At 47.4% G+C, this 19,504-nt stretch overlaps 7 protein-coding genes across 7 annotated transcripts; all 7 read left to right on the forward strand.

Annotated features, from left to right (window-relative positions):
- Positions 1-622: 622 nt before the first annotated feature.
- N7532_007005 (dihydrodipicolinate synthase family protein) lies at positions 623-1,555 on the forward strand (the record flags this gene model as incomplete). The annotated part of the gene is made up of 1 exon (XM_056619498.1): positions 623-1,555. The coding sequence occupies one exon, from the start codon at positions 623-625 to the stop codon at positions 1,553-1,555; it is 933 nt and encodes a 310-aa protein (XP_056475657.1).
- A 486-nt stretch (positions 1,556-2,041) lies between these two features.
- On the forward strand, positions 2,042-6,375 carry N7532_007006 (MFS transporter/GAL4/fungal specific transcription factor domain-containing protein; the record flags this gene model as incomplete). The annotated part of the gene is made up of 6 exons (XM_056619499.1): positions 2,042-3,342; positions 3,395-4,154; positions 4,345-4,668; positions 4,962-5,008; positions 5,274-5,451; positions 5,503-6,375. The coding sequence occupies 6 exons, from the start codon at positions 2,042-2,044 to the stop codon at positions 6,373-6,375; spliced, it is 3,483 nt and encodes a 1,160-aa protein (XP_056475658.1).
- Positions 6,376-6,523: 148 nt separating this feature from the next.
- Positions 6,524-6,769, forward strand: N7532_007007 (uncharacterized protein; the record flags this gene model as incomplete). The annotated part of the gene is made up of 1 exon (XM_056619500.1): positions 6,524-6,769. The coding sequence occupies one exon, from the start codon at positions 6,524-6,526 to the stop codon at positions 6,767-6,769; it is 246 nt and encodes an 81-aa protein (XP_056475659.1).
- A 1,835-nt stretch (positions 6,770-8,604) lies between these two features.
- N7532_007008 (uncharacterized protein) lies at positions 8,605-9,624 on the forward strand (the record flags this gene model as incomplete). Its single annotated transcript, XM_056619501.1, has 1 exon — positions 8,605-9,624. One exon carries the CDS (start codon positions 8,605-8,607, stop codon positions 9,622-9,624), a length of 1,020 nt encoding a protein of 339 aa, XP_056475660.1.
- A 3,098-nt stretch (positions 9,625-12,722) lies between these two features.
- On the forward strand, positions 12,723-12,997 carry N7532_007009 (uncharacterized protein; the record flags this gene model as incomplete). The annotated part of the gene is made up of 2 exons (XM_056619502.1): positions 12,723-12,831; positions 12,879-12,997. The coding sequence occupies 2 exons, from the start codon at positions 12,723-12,725 to the stop codon at positions 12,995-12,997; spliced, it is 228 nt and encodes a 75-aa protein (XP_056475661.1).
- A 390-nt stretch (positions 12,998-13,387) lies between these two features.
- Positions 13,388-13,891, forward strand: N7532_007010 (uncharacterized protein; the record flags this gene model as incomplete). Its single annotated transcript, XM_056619503.1, has 3 exons — positions 13,388-13,458; positions 13,566-13,659; positions 13,718-13,891. The coding sequence occupies 3 exons, from the start codon at positions 13,388-13,390 to the stop codon at positions 13,889-13,891; spliced, it is 339 nt and encodes a 112-aa protein (XP_056475662.1).
- A 4,893-nt stretch (positions 13,892-18,784) lies between these two features.
- On the forward strand, positions 18,785-19,298 carry N7532_007011 (DUF504 domain-containing protein; the record flags this gene model as incomplete). Its single annotated transcript, XM_056619504.1, has 2 exons — positions 18,785-18,977; positions 19,036-19,298. 2 exons carry the CDS (start codon positions 18,785-18,787, stop codon positions 19,296-19,298), a joined length of 456 nt encoding a protein of 151 aa, XP_056475663.1.
- Positions 19,299-19,504: the final 206 nt, after the last annotated feature.

A 19,504-nucleotide genomic window follows, 5' to 3' on the forward strand; every position in this document is an offset into this window, starting at 1 on the left:
GGTGAGAAACGCCCTCCGCTGTGCAACAGTCTCGCTGAATCGATTATTGAACAGGTCGTATTTAATTGAGAGACAGCCAGTGTAGCCCTGGAGGGCATCGCGTACTCAGGTGAGCAGACTACAGAAAAGAGGGGGTGTGAACTACGTAGTTGGGGGGCTTTCTGCTAGATCCGTCAAATCGCAATTATTGGGGGCCGATAAAATGTCAAAAGCACTTTTCCGTGTTCTACCAGCCGCGATCGGCCCCGGTCCGTTACAGTGGCCTTCTAATGATACCATATCCGAGGCGAGATGTAGTGCACGGGTCTGTGAAGGTGGCTTGGAGCCAAAACATGATATGGTTCACTTCGTAGTGTAGACAACCCTGTTTCGACGACTCAGTATTACGTATTCCGGAATCTGGGCGGATTATCGGATTGTCCATAGATCACGGATTCTGCGATGCCTGGCGCAAGTCCCCACGCGTATCCGGGAATCCGGACTCGACCCAATTGACAGTGGAAGATACCAAATGCAAATCTCGCTAGCAAGGAAGCCTTCGAAATAGATAAAAAGACCAGGTCTCGCCTGGATCTCAAGTCCATCACAACATATTGTGGTTGGATTCACTTTTCTCTTCAAAATGGTTGGAATTGATATGCGCGGCTTGACCCCGGCTCCGGTCACCCCCTTCACGAAGGATGGCGCCGTTGACTACGAAGCCATCCAGCGCCTTGGCTCCTGGCTCGGCAGCATCGATGGAGTGAAGGGCCTCGTGGTGCTGGGTCACGCTGGCGAAGGCACGTTTCTTACGACCGAGGAGCAAGTCTCCGTGATCAAAGCATTCGTCAAATCGGTTGAGAACAAAGTCCCAATAATCGCTGGCATCACCAGTGAAGGCACCGAAGTTGCCGCTCTTGAGGCCCAGCGGGCCAAAGAAGCTGGAGCCGCGGCAGGACTCCTGTATCCGTCCCACGGCTGGTTGCGCTTCGGATATCAGCCTGGTGCCCCTCAAGCTCGGTACCGCCGGGTGTATGAAGTCTCTGGCCTGCCCCTGATTCTATTTCAATATCCCGACAACACAAAGGCTACCTACAACTTGCAAACCATGCTGGATATCGCCGCCCAGCCCGGATGCTTTGCCATGAAGAACGGCGTGCGCAATATGCGCCGATGGGATACCGAAATTCCCGTCATCCGCGCTCAACGGCCAGACCTGCAGATCCTGTCTTGCCACGACGAATACCTTTTGCACACCTCGTTCGATGTTGACGGCTTCTTGGTAGGTTACGGAAACATCGCTCCCGAGCCTCTCATCGAGCTCATCAAGGCCGGAAAGGCCAAGGACTACAAGAAGGCACGAGAGATCCATGATCAGCTCTTGCCTATCACCAAGAGCGTGTATCACCGGGGATCACACATGGAGGGAACTGTTGCACTGAAACATGCGCTTGTTGCTCGCGGAATCCTGGAACACGCTACTGTTCGCCCGCCTCTTTTGCCCCTTGAGCCTAGTGCGGAGCAAGAAATCCATGCTGCTATCAACGCCGCATCACTCAGTAAGGTGGTCCTATGATAGAAGGTCCAAAATAAAGTTACAGATACGACACAACAGTTGAATATATATTAAGACCAAGCCTATCGCAGGTCTTTGGAAAGATATATTTGAGCACAAAGTAGAATGTGTATCGTCAGAGTTCCAACAAATAATGATTTTTACTGCATTCCTTCCCAATTGAACAGTATGAGGTAGCCCAAGAGGGGCCAGCATGGTTTACGACTCTTTTGAAGCCCTTTGGGATTTTTTTTTATTTTTTATTTTTTTAATTTCGTGTATAGGCTGGGCATGGGAAATACAAGGATGTGACGAGACCTTGTGGAGGTGGCCCCGGATTCTCGGCTACCCCTCACTCTACCTCTCACTCTACCGTATACTTCCCCCCCTCTCTCCCCCACCCCGCTGTATTTGAATCCGATTTTTCCGCTCCTTCCCGCATTTCCGCATCACTTTCTACCCCATACTCGTGCATGCTACAGGCTGCGCCGATCGCTTGAAGTAGCCATGACACTTTCGAGTCCCCGACAAGAGTCCCTCCTGAGATTGGAGTCGCCAAAAGCCGCTCCTGCCAAGCGCCCGCTATCCACGACTAGTAAAGACGTGGATGATGAGAACCATCGGAAAGACCCAAAAGTCAGTCGGGCTTGTGACACCTGCAAGAAAAAGAAAATACGATGCGATGGCACACTTCCGTGCAAAAACTGCGCCAGGAGGAGGATCAGCTGCGCGTATGACGCAAAGTATAGCCGAGGGCGGCCTCCGACGCCTCCAGCTTCAGCCACGATTCGCGAACACCAAAACAGGCCAAGAAGTGATCCGTCTGATGATATATCTACCTGGCAACAGCCCGCCGTTCTTGCTCAGGTCTCGACGCCACTAGCCCATTCTTGCGCCTCGCCAGCAGGTGAAATCGAAGGTCAATATTTTGATCCTACCTCGGGATTGAACTTTCTACATCGAGCATGGAAGAAGCTTTTGACCCAGAAGGACCAAGCTGCTTCATACAACCCAATCTTCACGGAACAAAGGCAACTGCTCACGTCGGCAGGGGACCGACCCTTTCATGCCGACGACAGCGCATCAGACACCTTCATTCCTGATGCCTCAACAGCGAGGAAGCTGCAGCAATTCTATTTTGCGACGTGCGTTGTCACATACCGCATGTTCCATCAACCAACGGTTGAAGACTGGATGGAGGTTTTTTTGAAGAATCGGCAAGGCCCAGGGTCCATTGCTCGACCACTTGGTAATGCCAGAACCGCGATTCTCTTTACCATCATGGCTATCGCGAACTTGCGGTTTCACAGGGTGGACGGGGAGACCTCCATTGAGAATGAGTCGCTGGCATTGGAACGGAGCGATCAGTTGTTTTGCGCTGGTATGAGAATGACGGAGGAGGAGATTGGGTTTCCGCGTCTGGAATCAGCTCAGTCACGTCTAATCCAAGTCCTCTATCTTCTTCAAACATCCCGCATGAATAAAGGCTGGTATACGTTCGGTCATGCGTTTCATATCACTCTCTCGTTAGGCATGCACAGGAGACGGGATCAGAAGAGGGATTACCCTTTCACGAGCCGGAGACAAAATTATATCACTTCAGAGTGCTATAAGCGCACCTTTTGGGTGGCATATACCATCGACAGGTACCTGAGCGTTGTGCTTGGTCGTCCTCGACTCTACCAGGATGAAGACATCGATCAAAATTTTCCAGATACTGTAAATGATGAGTACATGACCCCCAACGGTGTTTCCATTTCAGATGACCCGGGTGATTTTCATATCGATGCCCTCATATATCATGCGAAGTACACATCCCCTATCGAATACAATGATATTATGTTGCTAATACGATGTCAGAATTGCTCGAATCATCGGGAAGGTATCACGCGAAGTGTACTCTGTTAGCGAGCTGTCTAGCGAGAATCGCCTGGCTACTGCCCATCGGTTAGGCCACGAACTACACGAATGGCGTGAAAGCCTGCCACCACACTTAGGCTCCGTGAAACCAACAACATTGATACCAAGTTTTCGGCGTCAGGCTATTGCCTTACAGCTCGCATATTTCCATGCTCTCATTCACACCTATCGGCCCTTTCTTTTGAGTGGCGCGGCGCCCGAAACCGTCAGCCAATGCATCTTTGCCACCAAGGCCAGCTTGGAGCTTATTGATAGGATGGCGGGAGACAGCATACTGTTTCATTCCTTCTGGTGGACTCACTATGTGATCTTCTGTGCGTTGGCCGTAGTTTATGTTTGGGAGATTCAACGAGCCGCGCGACCCGCCGATGAAATGATCGATCAGTCTCTGGGAAGAATTTTGGAGCTGGCAGAGAAATGTCATGGTCATCTCAAGCGAGCGTCGACTGGTCTATCGCAAAACCAACGATACACAGTCATACTCGACGAATTGAAATCCGAGGCAGAAAGATGTCGATTTTTGAGGACAAATCCGCCGGTCCATAGCGGTGAAGCTAGCAACAATGCAGACCATGGCTTTCCTATGTTACAGGATCCGGATATATTCGGGACTGATTCAGAACCTGTGGTTGAAGACGGTATCACGCTGAATATGCCGGACAGCTTCTTGTTTAGTGACTGGCAGACTCTTGACTCATCGGTATGTATAAGTGTATGATCGATCTCGCAACAAAACGCTGACTTTGTCCGAAGGCTGTTCTCCCGTTGCCGGATCCGAATTCCGTTTCCCCAACATATTTCCCCGCGATTCCATAAGCTTCCTAGGTATGGAAAGGGGAAGCCCCACTTTTTAGACACTACCGGAGCCACGGAAACTGACGTCTCGCCAGATGACAAAATCCGAGAATCCGGGGTTGTCAAGATTGAGCCCACACACCCCAGTTTACTTGGCTCGCTTGCTCTACCTATCTCCTATTACCCCGGATTTTGGCTCGGTATCTCAGTGTCTCAGCTCAGATGGAAATATAAAGGACTTCAGCCCAGCTGTCACCTCTTATCTCTCACCCCCTCCTTGGTCTATGTTCATCAACATGGCCGAAAAAGACGCCGCAGTCACGCACGTGGAGGGCCAACACTGTCCGGGTATCTCTGCTGAGGATGCAAATTTCTTAGCGAACTTCACAGATGAAGCCAAGAAAAAGGTTATTCGAAAGGTTAGTTCGGTTGATCTCCAGCAGTATACAGAAGGCATACTGATAGTTTGCGGGCAGGTTGACGTACATTTATCCTCCAATATCCCTCTCCTGACCACGAAACTGATGACTGAGCCTTATTATAGATGAGACTTGTCCCCATGTTTGTTCTCTTGTACTTGGTGGCCTATATAGACAAGACAAATATTGGTACTCCAGTTCCCTAAACCCGCTACACCGCACCGTCTCACCTCTTGAAAGGGAATGCAAAAATCGAGGGCCTCCTTCCAAGTCTACACATGAATGGCCTACAGTACAACATCGCCTTGTCCATCTTTTTTCATTCCTTACGTCCTTGCCGGTACGTGATAGCCATCGCACTCCGATCCTTGACTATTTCTGAGTATATTCAAAGAGGTGCCGAGCAATATAATACTGAATCGACTGAAGAGACCGTCACGCTATTTGGGATTTCTGATTTTCTGCTGGGGTGTGATCATGCTATGCACAGGCTTTGTTAGAAACTTCGCAAGTCTCGTTGTGATTCGCTTCCTACTGGGCCTATTTGAGTAATACCACTCAAGCAACTACCTGGAAGTATTTCTTTAGTGCTGACAAATGCTCAGGGCCGGTTTCCTTCCTGGTGCTGTTCTAGTGATTTCAAAGTGGTATTTACCAAATGAGACACAGACACGCATTGCTATACTTTACACATCTGCTGCTTCTGGGGGCGCCTTCTCAGGACTGTTGGCATTCGCGATCGCCAAAATGGATGGCACGGTAGGGTATGAAGGCTGGCGCTGGGTTTGTTTTCCTTGACCTTGGTACCATATCATTATCTAACACCCACATTAGATCTTTATTATAGAGGGCATTGCCACTGTGTGTATGGCATTTGCTTGTTATATGCTGCTTCTTGACTCGCCATCTTTATCTCCAGGATGGCTTACTTCGGATGAGATCCGCTTCCTTGAAGCTCGTCAACTAGCCTCTAATAACCACAGTGGTCATGATAGGGCCTTCAGCAAACGAATCATCCTCAGTGTGTTAACTGACTGGAAAATCTACCTTCTTATTCTTGCCAACTGGTCCAATGCAGTTCCCAACTACGCACTCAAGTTCAGTATGCCGGAGATCATCAAATCTATGGGCTATCAAGCAGCAAACGCCCAACTCCTGACTATCCCTCCATACGCCATTGGTGCTGCATCAGCTTATGGCTTCTCTGTATTTGCTGATCGCTGCTCATGGCGCATGCCATTCATCGTCGCCCCACAGATATCACTGATTATCGCGTTTGCAATACTCTTCACCAAAGCTGCCGACATCCAGAACAATATAGCACTCTGCTACTTTGGCATCTGCCTTGCGTGCTTCGGGATGTATCCTATTCTTCCTGGTGTCAATGCTTGGAATATTTGCAACATACCGAATCCTCAAAAACGGGCCGTGGCCATTGGCTACCTTATTTGTGCTGGTAATGCCGGTGGTATAATTGGGAGCTACATCTATATTGCCGATGAGAAGCCGCGGTATCCTACCGGGTATGGCACTTCACTTGCATTCGCTGCTGCCGGAATGTTGGCCTGTTTGGTCTTGGAGTTCAGCCTCTGGACCATGAACAAAAAGAAAGATCAGATGTCTACCGTTGAAATGGAGGAGAGATACGCTGAAAATGAACTCAGTGAAAGTGAGGAGAAAAATCCTTTCTTCAAGTATACTTTGTGAGATCAAGGCGTTATCCTAGGTCCCTCCGAAAAATTGACTCAAAAATATCTTTCTTTATATTTTCAGTATGATTGATCTCGTATCTTTTTGCCTTCGTAACTTGCCTCTTTATTTTTTAGTAGAGCCTCCATGGCTGTCAATACACAAGATGCCCCACGTCAACATTAGCGTCAGAGAGAATGGAGGCACCCAAACAATTGCGAAAGTCCTGCTGGGCATGATGGAGCTACTTCTAGCTGTGAAGGGCGTTCTACTGGAATCCAAACCAAATGCTTCTGAGAGCTGCGACCCCAACGATTTGGTTCGGAGAGCGAAGGAGCTGTTGCTTGCGGTAAGAAGTTCCCCGAAGAGGACCGAGGCCGCTGTCTCGATGGATAGCCGAGCTTCCGCGTAGAAGGCCTGGGCGAACAGGTGTCAAATATAACAGCGGAGTCTTTATCGCCAGACGAATTAGAAGTATTGGTGGTGGTTGCAACACTGAATATTCACACCTTGGGGGCCTGACCCCCTATTAGTCACGGGAATGTGCCAACGTATCTACTGATAACTTCATAGTTTGCCTTTTGTCGGTGCCGCAAGATCGGCTCTGACTCTGCGGTCCTGCTCTTGGACAAACGCGGTCCAGTCAACCATTGTCGCTAACAGAAATACTAAAGACAAATGGACAAGAAGACCGGGTTCATATACCACACACTCATCATTATTTAGAAGGGTGCTCATAGTCCAAATCGCCTCGGGGGTCTTGAGCCAACCGCATATTACGGACTGTCGCTCCCACTTGGGGCAGTGATAAGATCCGCATAGTGCAGAGCCCGGCGTCAACACCAAGGTTCGCACTAAATCTAGCCAAAGGTCCGCGTAGAAAGGCGACAGTTGTGTATTCTTGTGTGCACCAAAAATCGTCGCCATCCACCGTCATCTACGTTTACACCAATACGGAAATTACCGCGCCACAATTTAGTAAGTCACAAACACATCGTACCGCTCACTGTCACCATTTAGCAACGCAACAAGCGGTTTGAATCAGCAAGGCGGAATTCGCAGAAAAGGAAGCGAGGCGCTCGATGTCGATGAGGGTGGCGGAGCTTCTGGCGATCTTGATCAATAGCAAAAATGCCTCAATTGCAAAGAGCAGGGAAAGGACAAAGAAATTTGGGGGCTATGTCGATAGGCGAAGAGGGTGCGTAGAGCAGCTGCAAGAGCAGGGATGAAAAGGCAAAGAAGGCAACGGATTTTGGGGCTATTATCTGGAGAGGGGAAGAAGGGCGCGTAGTGATACACACGCGCGGGAGTGCATAGGGACACATGGCGCTAAACTGAGTCAATATAAACTAAACCCAAATAGACTCCACCGTAGTGGTCCGATATGGTGTAAACGTGAACGACGGTGAGATGGTGATGATTTTTGGTGCGCACAAGAATACAAAACCGTCGACTTTCCACTTCGCAGATTTTGGCCAGATTTAGTGCGGGCCGTGCCTTGCGGCCTGAACAAGTCCTTAACAATGTTCGAGCGCTGGGTGTCGTTAGAGAGTTGACTGACAACGTCATTGAGAAAATTGAGAAGGCAGTTGACAATCACCCCGCGAATGAAGTCCGGCAATTCTAGTGGACTCCGCGTTGACCATATACTCAAACAGATTTGCAAAACAATAAAACATTCTCATTTGACCACATATGGCATGTAGGGCGTTGGGAGTAAGAACTGCAGCATCCCCGCCATGTTATACTGTGCTCATTGCTTTTTGGTTCGTAGACCGTGCAAGCGGTGCGAGGCGCTGACTGCTTTGAGCGGCTCTCAATAGGGCAGGCGCGCGCTTGAGCTTGTTGACGGCCCTCTCCTCCTCCTTCGCGACTCGAAAAGTAGTCTTGTCAAGCCCCAGATTTTCCTCAAATTCCAGTGCACCTGTTGCACAACGAATCTTTTTCTTGTCCGGAGTTTGAGTCACCGTGACTTAAAAGGAAATTTCAAACCAGTCCTATTTTGGATACCCGCCTTTGCTACTATACCGTAAAAAGCGGCAGATGTTGCCGCCCACATTGCACACATATCTACTTCGATCTCGACCTCGATCATACTCTTCAACGCCCTCATTGACAAGCGACTCGACTCTCTCCTCATCAAATTCTGCCATTCTGAGTCCTATAACTTCAGAAACGACACCCGAGCTCTTTCAGCCTAAACCGAAACAAGGAACCAAAAGAAGCATCAGGGGTATGCAAGAAAGCATGGAGGAGCAGTATCGGAGCCCAACCAATTTGCAGGAAGCTGGGTATGCGCCTGTGTGGACATCGCGACTCGGATACCCAGGAGAGATTCCCGAGGACATCGCAGGGTTCATCTGCCCTGATGTGGAGAAAGGTGACTATCTTGTGGGCCCACTCTCAAGCATTTTCTGGCTTAAGAAAGCTGAGTTCCTTAATGAACTCATTGTTGATCCCAGTCACAAGCTAGAGGACACGGTCTATAGAATACCAGATGGAGGCCCATGGTTCTGGCTTGTTGAGGCCTTATTTGACCAGGATATGATCCCATGGAGATACATGAACCGGATTTCGTTCAGTTTTGAGAGCCTCGATGAAGCGCTTCCTCAGTTTCCAATCGGCCACAATCTCACTGCAAAAGGCAACATTCCTCAGCAAATCACAACCTCTGCACAAATTTACGAAACAGAATCACTTTTTCCGTTCTTCCGCGCTCCCGTTCCACCCAACATCTCTGCAGCAAAGCTCAAGTGGAACCGCAAGAAAGGAAAGTTTGTCAAGGAGATCGAGAGTGTTTTGGGTGACATGAACAAGGGGCGAAGATTATATCGGGCGGTCACACAAAAGGCAATCGTGAGCCTTATGGCTCTCTTTTGCCCCGTTATCTCATCATCATACAATGAAAATGAGTTCGGGCCAGGCATTTATACTTCGCCTTCCTTGGAAACGGCAGTCAATTACTGCATCCCAGGTTCTGCACTTCTGGTTTTCGACGAGCCACAGTACCTCTCGAGATATACTCTGACAGGAGAGGAGTGGGACACAACAGTACGCTTTTGGACTGGTCTCCAGGTCTGTGATGTTGCCGGCCGAGTCCCACCCAACTGGCGAGGCGTGGATATCCTGGAAGGGGCCATCTCGCGCGAGGCAACCAAGCCAAGGACTGGAAGGGTGGAGGGGAATGACCTCCAGGTCGTGGGGGTATCACTTGCTTCTGTTCAGGCATTCGCATCCGCTCTGCGGATGGTGATTTGGTTCACCTAGCGTTGTTGTCTTTTGCTGGTTTTCTTTTCTTTTGTTTCTTCTGTTTTCTTGTTTCTTCTTGTTGTTTTTGTTCTTCCTCTTCCTTGCTCGTCTCTGCTTAGCTGCTCGGCTTACTATTGCTATGTTTCCACAGTCTTTTGTCCTAATACAAGCTTAAAATTGTATATCAATTTATTTTGAGCTATAGCTTGCAAAACCGATCAGTGGTCTCATCAGATTGCCTTTACCTGACCTGTAGAACATGCGTTCCGAGATCTAAACCCGCCTCTCTCAGCTCCTCTAGGAGCTTCGCGTTGGCCAGCCGATGGTGCAAGTCTTGAAGTTTTTCTTCTGGCACATCGATGATAAATGATCTTATGACCGCCATGGTGAAGATTGTGTGGTGGCGGAGAGTAACTCGGGCCTAGGACTGCGACTGCGATTGCGTTTGTTGGCCTAGGAAAATGAAGATACGCGATGAGGATGGTCTTCTCTGAGAACAACTCCGTCCAAGACCCTCTTTTGCAGCCTGGTAAATGGTTGCGGTACTGATAATGGGCAAAATATAAGAAACCAGAAATGGTTTTATAAGCAAACCAAAGCCAGAGCAAATTGAAATTTTCCTAATGTGCCGAGAACACCCGACGGCCTGAACCTGCGCGTTCTCTACTGAGGCGCGGATATGTGTCGGAATCCCTCCCCCGGTGTTGGTCATTGTTTGTGACAATTTTCGAAGACTGTATCGATTCAGGGAGCAAAAATCCCCTTTAACAATTACTTTATGTTTTGTACCAGATTCGGGATTGACGAGTGTGGTGAAGGGCACTTGAAAATTCTGAAAGACAACCGCCCGGCTCGACTCGTCTGTCGGCTGTCTAAGGCATCCATGTGGTGTTGGATCATCTATCGATCTAAAACAGAGGATCATTAGGGGCTAAAAAATAAAAAAAATAATAAACAATAATCTTGCTCTATCTGGGCACTAGGGGGCCGATCCCCTGAATCAATTCGGCGGGAGTGACAGCTTTGTTGTGAGTCAGCATTCTTCTGAAGGGCGATTGTCGTCAGCAGGTATGTTGAAAAGGGGTTCCTCGGCAAGAGGATACGACGGAATACGATGGCCCGAAACTGGTTGGCGCTCGCCGATCACCTCAGAAAGCCCGTTGGGAACCCGCCCTGGCCGTTTTTAAGCCTCCCCCATAAATCAGATAATCCGGAGAATTCTGCGGATTTGGAAACATGAACCCGCAGAAGCGTATCCTATAGTATTACCGAAGGCAATGCCTAACTTTCAATATTCAATTGCAGGAATCAATGAATGTGACCGTTCAGCTTCTCGAAGTATGTGACGCCAGAGTTGACCTTGAAAGATGCATGCAAGCAGAAATGAAAGTACCAAAATCCCAATATAACACCATAAAGTCCAAAGACAGCAGTACAAGTGATGATTGCTGGGCCAAAAATAGCCTTCGATGACGAAAGAGCAGTCTTTTCTCGACCTGCAGAAGACACGGAATCATTTGACAGCCCTGTCTCGGTTCCATGGATGCATGACGCAGAATACTCATGCATGAGACTTTTCAAAAAGCGGCTTAGTTCCTCAAATACTGATCCGGAACGTTGCTCTTCATCAAATACTTCAGGTACTTTGAAGATTTCGTGTTGATCTGTGTGCATTTTTCTCAGGCGGGGTTTCCGGACGCAGAACGAACATAGATCAACATAAGGGCACTTCTGGCAGACAAAAAGGGAACCATATATCCAACCGGTACATTCGGAATCATGTGATTCTGAACAAGCCAGTCTCGGGGGAGTTGGAAGAGATAGTTCGCTTTGTCTATATCGTTGAGAAATAGGAGAAAGTGACCTAACTGTTGCACGAGAGGCCGTCGAAGATTTCGCAGAGAATGAAGGAGCGTGCCTGGCACTGCTCAATTGATTCATTTCGGTCGTAGCGCTTCGCTTTATTACCAACTACTTTAGTCTCAAAATTATCAAAGTATATCTCTCTCATAATATACAGTGGCGTTCCATAAGTTTGTGTCGCAGCTAGCTGATACAGTATGGCATTGTATGCAAGAATGGGGCTAATCTGCCAAGGGGAACCAATCCAAAAAGATAGGATGAATTGATTGAAGAAAAGAAGAAAAGAGCGGACGCTTCGAGGACACGTTAGGGTGTCCTTGCTTACATGAGTAGGGTGAGGGGTTGAACCTCCCGATCTCGGAGTGTCGAGAATCCCCTAGTACAAATGAAGATATCACGACACAAACGGAACTAAACTATTTCGGGTGCTACCCCACTATCCTCGACAGTTTGAAACCCTCTGATCCTTACCGCCTATTTTTCCGCCTACAGCGTCAACGCCGATGTGCAAGAAATCTCCATATAGTCAATTCAAGGATCGTGAAAAGTTTGCTTGAACTGAAGAGGACTCTACTCCATAATCGACCACCTTTACCGTCAAAATATATTCTTGGGGGATGAAATTTTGACAATTGGTGGACCGGCAGAATATTATGTCATCCCAGAGATGGTTTCAAACTTATGGAACACCACTGCGGGTTCCAGTTGAGCGGGACCCAGAATTCGCTCAGCGGGACCCAGCCGGCTCGGAGCTATTATAATTCCGTTCTGAGTCCCGTTCAACTCCCGCACTTGAACGGGACCCAAAATATTTTGGGTCCTGCTCAGGAGTTATCCGTGATTTTATGCTTTTATGTCGAAATTATACGCGATTACCTAAGGGTTCAACTGGGGTTGAACCCCAGTTGAACCCCCTACCCCTCTAAACTGTACTATACCTCTATTAACTCTATACAATATCTCTTATTCTCATGTCTACCACTCTCGATCTCGATTCTTTTGTTACAATCGATCAAACTGACCTTTGTAATGATAAATGAAGCATAGACACAGAGGGTTATCAAAGAAGTTCTAATGTTAGTACGCAAGTGTAAACAATGAAGTAAGAGATATATATCTTCATAGTACTACCGCCTCTCTTTCTCTCTTACATAACTACTCCAATTGTCTACCTAAGGCAATACTTATTTCTCTTGCTCTGACACGCCTGATCTTGTTTTTTTGCCTTCACCGAGCATATCAGAAACATCACTATGGCAAATCTTGGTGTTTTCCCAGGCCTGGGCCCAACCCGGGCCGACTTTGACAATCCTACAGTCTTAGCCGCGGTCAACCCCGACCCAATCGTGGGTTATGCGCATGGTATGTTAACGCGACACATATGGTTTCAATATGCTAAACATGTACAGGCCCGATTCCCGACAACAACCCTGGTTGGAAGCCGACTGCGTATACAGCAGCTATTGCTAGCGGCGCCAACAAGTACGAGATCAAGGCTGCTGATATTACGGCTACTCCTCCCCCCTAACCCAGCCGTGGTTCTGAACAAGGAGAACACTGAGGTGTGAGTAAATATACCATATGCTGAGTATATGTAGAGGGTATACTGACTCGAGGGAAAATAGCTGCGACATTATTGTTAACCCGCCGAATCAGATGTGCGGCCTGGTGTTTTCTGGGGGACCCGCCATGCGTCGGCATATACGCCAGGATCATTCTGGAGCTAGTGAGTATCTGCGGATATGATTTTCTGAGTATATGCTAAATATATGCTTATAATAGTCGTCAACACCGACCGCCGCGCTAAGTCCCACACCGAGATCGCCGCGGGCCAGAACGCTATTAAGCGCTGGATTCTCCAGCTTGGCTGGCAGAATGCCAGCCGAAGCGGACCCGGGGCCCCGGCAGGGCCCGCTATATGTATGAGCCTGGCCGTGGCCCTGATAATGGGATGATTGGATTTTGCTGTGACGCCCTAGAGCGCATTGCGTAAGTGCTAATATTCCCTTGGGTAGACACTCAATGTGTCAAGTGTAACGGGCCAGAGCCCGGCAGATAAGCACTTCACATTAAGTATATATTAACAATATCCACAGAGCTAACGACGCTGGATTCGCCGCCATCTATGGCACGCGTTTCCATCGGTTTCAGGTCCCGGCAACGCCTACCTCTGGCTATCGTAGCCGTCGGGTAAGTCTACACCTGGCATATATTTTAGATGTGCAGAGCATATGCTAATATCATATAGCGTGGACCTAATGTCCCTTCTAACCCTATTCCTTTTCCTGGTTTTGGACCTGCTGCTAGTGCCGCTCCTAGTGGAACTGCTTCTGGTCAGCTTCCTCCCGAGTCTGTTACTAGAACCGGAGATGACAGTGCGGAAGATGGCGAGAAGTCCTCCGAAGCCTTTGAGCCTCTATAGTGCAAAACTATTTTCTGATCTAGATTCTATCTTAAATACGATAACTTAGAATGTATGCAAAACGTATGACTTAAAGGTGAAAAATGACTAGATTAACTCTTAACTCCTAGACTGCGTCCCGCGTTCTGCGTACTAATTCTTCCTTTCTTCTTCGGAGGGCCTGAATCCTTTCTTTTCGCTCAAGAGCTTCAATTTCCCGTTGTAGCTGTGCCTCTTCATCCTGTGAATCCTGAGTTTGATGAAACTCCTGAGATATACTATCCTGCGGCGCTAATCCAGATGATTCAGTATAAACTGAACTACCTCTATATCGAGGTAGACTAGATCGTGATGCAGGAATAGTTTGACCATATACTGAACTTATGTTAGTTATCTCTGAAGCGGTCATCGAGACAGAATCAGAGATATCCGGAAGCTCCGGTGGTTGCATCACTGGGTCAAGTGTATCATATGGATTACTTGGGTTCCAAGGTTGCTGTGGCCTCTGCATCCGACGATTTGCAGAATAACGGTGACGTTTATCTAATATGTTGTTAGCATATACTTAGCACATGTAACAAAAAGACACAAACCCTTCTTTCGATATTGTTTAGCAATCCGATGAATAGGATTCTGAGACCGCCAAGTTGGGTATATACCCTCTTGTACTGCAAGTTTTTGTTCTTTTTCTCCATCTCTCGAACATGTCTCTTGCACCTATTAAATATATGTGAGCTTTATAATCAAAATATGAACTAGAGAAAATACCTAAGAATCGCAGTTAACAAGGCTTGCTTTCGACCAACCGCCTCATTATCATGAAAATGGCTGCTTTCGCTAATTCCAGTATGGTTTGGCGCATTAGTCCACCAATCAATAGGAATTTTTGATGCCTCAGAAGTCAGCCCAGCAAGTATCCAATCAACCTTCTTATTTTGAAACCACTTCTGGGTCTCTGGCCACTTTTCGGCAACATCATCCATAATTTGGATAACTTCTGCCTTTGAATTTGCACTCCAAATCAAATCGATAGCCGCAGTAGCTTCATGGTCAGGAAATCTTTTCCGAAACGCTCGCTTAACATGTGTCTGGCATAGGATCAACACATGCTGTAAATGCTCTGACCACGTCCAGCGAGGATCTAGACCAACAAGATAATCTCCTAGTCCTAAAGATATTATTAGTATCGGTATAACATATGTTTAGTATCTCAACCATATACCAGGTGCTTGTTTTTTACACATATCCACAGTAACAGTACGAATACCATCACACGAATCGTCGCCGCCAAGCTGATACGCCCATTGAACAGGTTTCCGTCCAACATCCCCAAGAGTCTTAAAGATTTTCTCAAAAAGAACTCGATATGCAGCACGGGTCTCAAGGTTCATGAAAGCATAGACATAGGTATTTAACCCTATTATAGTTGGTATATAGTTAGCATATATTTAACGTATTAAAATTATTTTTTAAGCAGCAGGAGGAAACTTCACTTTTTGCCTGTTCGTTCCATCCGGAGATTGAAAACACTTTAGTCTTTCCCTGAACCATCTTGAAGGCTAGATCCATCTCAAGATGTCGTACACATTGAAAAAGCTTAGCTTGTTCATATGTACAACATATAATGAGATAATGCTCCCGCTGCTCGTCAAAGAAAAAGACTTCACGGATCCATTGTTCGTCATTGTTCTTTGTGAGATCAAACTGATATTCGCGCCAAACACCAGCGAGACTTGTACCTTGTGGATAGTATAGTAATCTCTGCTTATGAATTAAAGCAGTCACTTTATCCTCAATATGCAAGCTTTTGTGGATATATCGTAACGCCGAGTCACCATGTTGATGCAGGATTTTCGCAAATGTAGGTGAAACCATCAATTTACCTAAATTAGAGTTAATAACTTAATAATAATAGGCTTTGCTTTGCAAAGAAATACGTACGTGCGGTTAACCCTAGGATATCTTGTGCATGAATTGCCGCTGCGATTTCCTGTCCAATCTGATATGGTAGCTTTGTGGGTAGCGGTGGGAAATGCGAATGAGACCCTCGGGAAACAACGATGTAAAATGGAAAGCGATCCCATGAGCAAGGGATATAAAGATCAATCCTGACAGGGCACTCGGTTTTAGTGATTCTACCTATACCATCAGCATGAACGGAGTCTGCCGTATGGTTAGCGTCTGATAAATGTATGTCTTGCATATGCTTAGTTAACATATGTTAACGATAAATTTAACATACCGCAATGCTGACGCTTCGCTGCACGATGGAGGACGAAATGGCAATCTCTGGTATTGTAACCTATTGCTCGCATTCCGTCCTTCTCACATAGAAGTTTCAAGAACCCAATGTCAACCCTTGCAGAACTATTCGACACAGCCTGAGCATAATGCCAAGTTTGTTCAGGTGAGTGATTAGGGCAACCGATGAAGGTGGTCTAATCTTGGTTAGCATATGTTTAGTATATAACGAGTATATATACTAACTCCATTCCGAATCCACACTCGTGGTTTTTGTCCTCTACATGTCCGATCACCAGTTACGTAGCGGCATGGCCCATCGAGATCTCATGTGTGGAGAAAACCGAAGTAGAGTCTATCTTAATATAAGCAAGGTATATTTTGAATATAGTGAGAAACTTACTCCCTGGTTCGCTGCTCGATCTCTTGCCTAATAGAGCTATACACAGGTTTCGCAGCCTGGGACTGAAGCTCAAGGAAAAGACTTGGCTTAACCCGATTATACCTTGGCGATGGGGTGATAAGGCTGGGATGGACTTGATGGCAATGTTGAATCCCCGTACATTGATAAGATCGGTGCCATGATCTTGACTCTTTGTCTTTGGGGTCTTTTTGGAGAAGTTTTGTGTAGATTTGCTTCGCAGATTTGAGATGTTTGGTTGAAAATTGAACCTAAGAATGTTAACTTCATTGCCGTATATTAGGTATATGTTAAGCATATGTAGAACATACGGATGACATGAGCTGCGTGAATATCTCGTTAATTTCACGAGAACTGCTTTCAACATTTTGCAACGGATTTTTCGAGGCGTGGATAATATGTAGAACACCGTTCTCATCTGTATCAGGATACTCAGGAAGCATAAGGTGGTCTTGGACTTCGTAGGCGATAACAGCATCCCTACTACTACCACTAACTATCGTCCCATCTCGAGACACATCTACTTGATCGAGGCTTATCGTAGAAGTAGGACCTAAAGAAGTGGTATTTTCCTCGCTATCTTGACAAGAATCTCCATCAGATGATTGATATTCATCATGGCAATCCTGGTACACGGAAGTCTGGGAATTTGACCTGTCCCGCTTTTATTGAACATGAAGTAGCACATACTTAACATATGATCAACGTATCACTTACAGGTGGAAAATCGTAGAGAATACGATCAAGTTCTAACGCTGCACTAGCTGTAGCTTGTGCATCAGCAACAATCTCAGGGTCATGGGGCCCAAATAGGGGTGGTGGGAAGAAGGAATGTGCCATGTTGTGGAACACACACTACACACACAGAGTATTGAAAAGGGGTAAATAAAAGTGACTGAGATTATTTCACCCTCATACACTGATTTGTCCAGGCCATGCCATGCTCTTGTTTGGAAAAACCGCTCATCTCGAAGTTCTGGGGAAAACTGATACTGAAATGCTGTCGAAACACGGAGACGATATGTCTTTTTGATTGAGATGCATAGTGAACCTGCGGCACAGCTCGCGTGTGCTTGAGTACAAGTTTGTGGATCATGCGATAAATAACTACCATAGAGTACTCGCGAGTACCATATGGTCGCTTCATCATCAGGAATATAAGGACTACCTCTTGAAAGAAGTGCAGCACGAATCAAATAGCACATGGGGCAAGAAATTGAGCTCTTGATGTCACCAAATCGTCTGCTGTCGAATCTCCCAGAGACGCCGTTCCAACCGGCTGGCGGATCCCAGAAGTCTGCCGATCGGAACTTCTGGTCGGAGCAATATCGACATAAACTGCTGTGTGGGTTTTCCATGCTAATAGTTTCTATCATCACTCGCTACCACGCCTTGTGGCCAGAATTTTGAGACTGCGCGAGTGATGAAGCCAAGCAAAAGGTTACCAGCAAGTGACGGAGACACGTGTGGGAGTGGCTATCCCCTCGGCGACAACTGGAGTTTAGGTAACTATGTGAAATCGGGCGCAAATCTAGGCTGTTATCGGGGTACATTGGGCACCCAAAAGGGAGCTGAGGTAAAATGATACCCGGTCGGGAGCGAAACGGCCTGGACAGGGTGCGTCGGAGCTCGGTGACCCGGATCAATAGCGAAAATGGCTCATCTGCAAATATCAGAGAAGAGAATGCAAAGCGACTTGGGGGCTGTTGGATGGAGAGGGGAGGGCGCGTAGTGATACACACACGCGCTGGCGCGTGCATAGGATACATGCTGCTACAATAGCTCTTATTGCCAAATCCTGGTGTTATTTTCAGCAATGATCCGATATGGTGTAGTGGCTAACATCGCCGTCTCTCACACGGCAGCCGGGGGTTCGATTCCCCCTATCGGAGATATATTTTTGAGAATCTTTTTCTTCCTCGAGATCTCGCATGAGGACTCCGAGTGATTTATCTACGTTCCAATGCGCCATTTTTTTTATATTTGCGTCTTTTGGGGGCCAGATCTGACTGACTCATCTCGAGCTGCGCCCCTTTTGAGTCATCAAGTTGCGAGTCATCCAGCCGACTTGGGTTAGTTGCGGGCCGCCACAGCGAGCCGCATTCTTGGCGACTGGGTTGTATGTACTACATAGTACGGAAACAGTAGGTGACAGATACATTGTGGTATAAAAATGCCATCCTGCTCAGAAATGGCAACACAGCACACACTATTCATTCATACCCTATAAACCCGAGCGATCTCAAATTGCGATGGCGTCGACTAGCCCCATTTCACCCTCGTCAACCCTGGAAACCCCAGTTGAGAAGACGGACCAACCTAATTCGCAGGCTCATACGGATGCAACTCTTCGAAAAGTCCCAGATGTCGTGAAAGTACGCAGAAGTCGATCCCCTCCAGAACGGAATTCCCGAGCTGGCGAGAATCGACTGCGACCTGCAGGGGGTAGATAGACCGTGTTTGGCAAATTACATATTCGCGCAGCAAACGCTAACTCTGGCAGACCTGATCAACCGAATTACTTGGGATTCCAAATTCAACCACAATGACTACATTATCGGATTTGTTGACCGATTCGAGGGACGGCTAGAAATTACCTTGGACAAGTGGAAGAAAGAATCCACAGACGAGGAATTTATTCCGCAACACCGCGTGCTGTATATCCGCCATGTTGACGGGGAGATTGTGTGGGACCGGCGAAGGCGCATCGACGCCATCTTTAGCAGCGGGAACTCGGCCTTTCGCGAACTGGCATTTCTGCAGTGACTTCGAGTTCAAAATGTTCAAGATTATCCCAAAATCCCCCAAGAACCATGCAATTGCGCTGTCCATAGTCCTCTACTACGTCACGGGGGTCGCGCCTTTCCCGTGGAAGCATCCGCCGTGACGGGGTCGTACCTGCCTCATTAGATTGTAGAATGCACCACACAGCTTGTGTTGACGTTCAAGTGTCTCTACGATCTCAACTCCCC

The sequence above is a fragment of the Penicillium argentinense genome (genome assembly GCF_028826775.1).
Source record: "Penicillium argentinense strain IBT 30761 chromosome Unknown utg000005l_segment0_segment0, whole genome shotgun sequence".
Lineage (NCBI taxonomy): Eukaryota > Fungi > Ascomycota > Eurotiomycetes > Eurotiales > Aspergillaceae > Penicillium > Penicillium argentinense.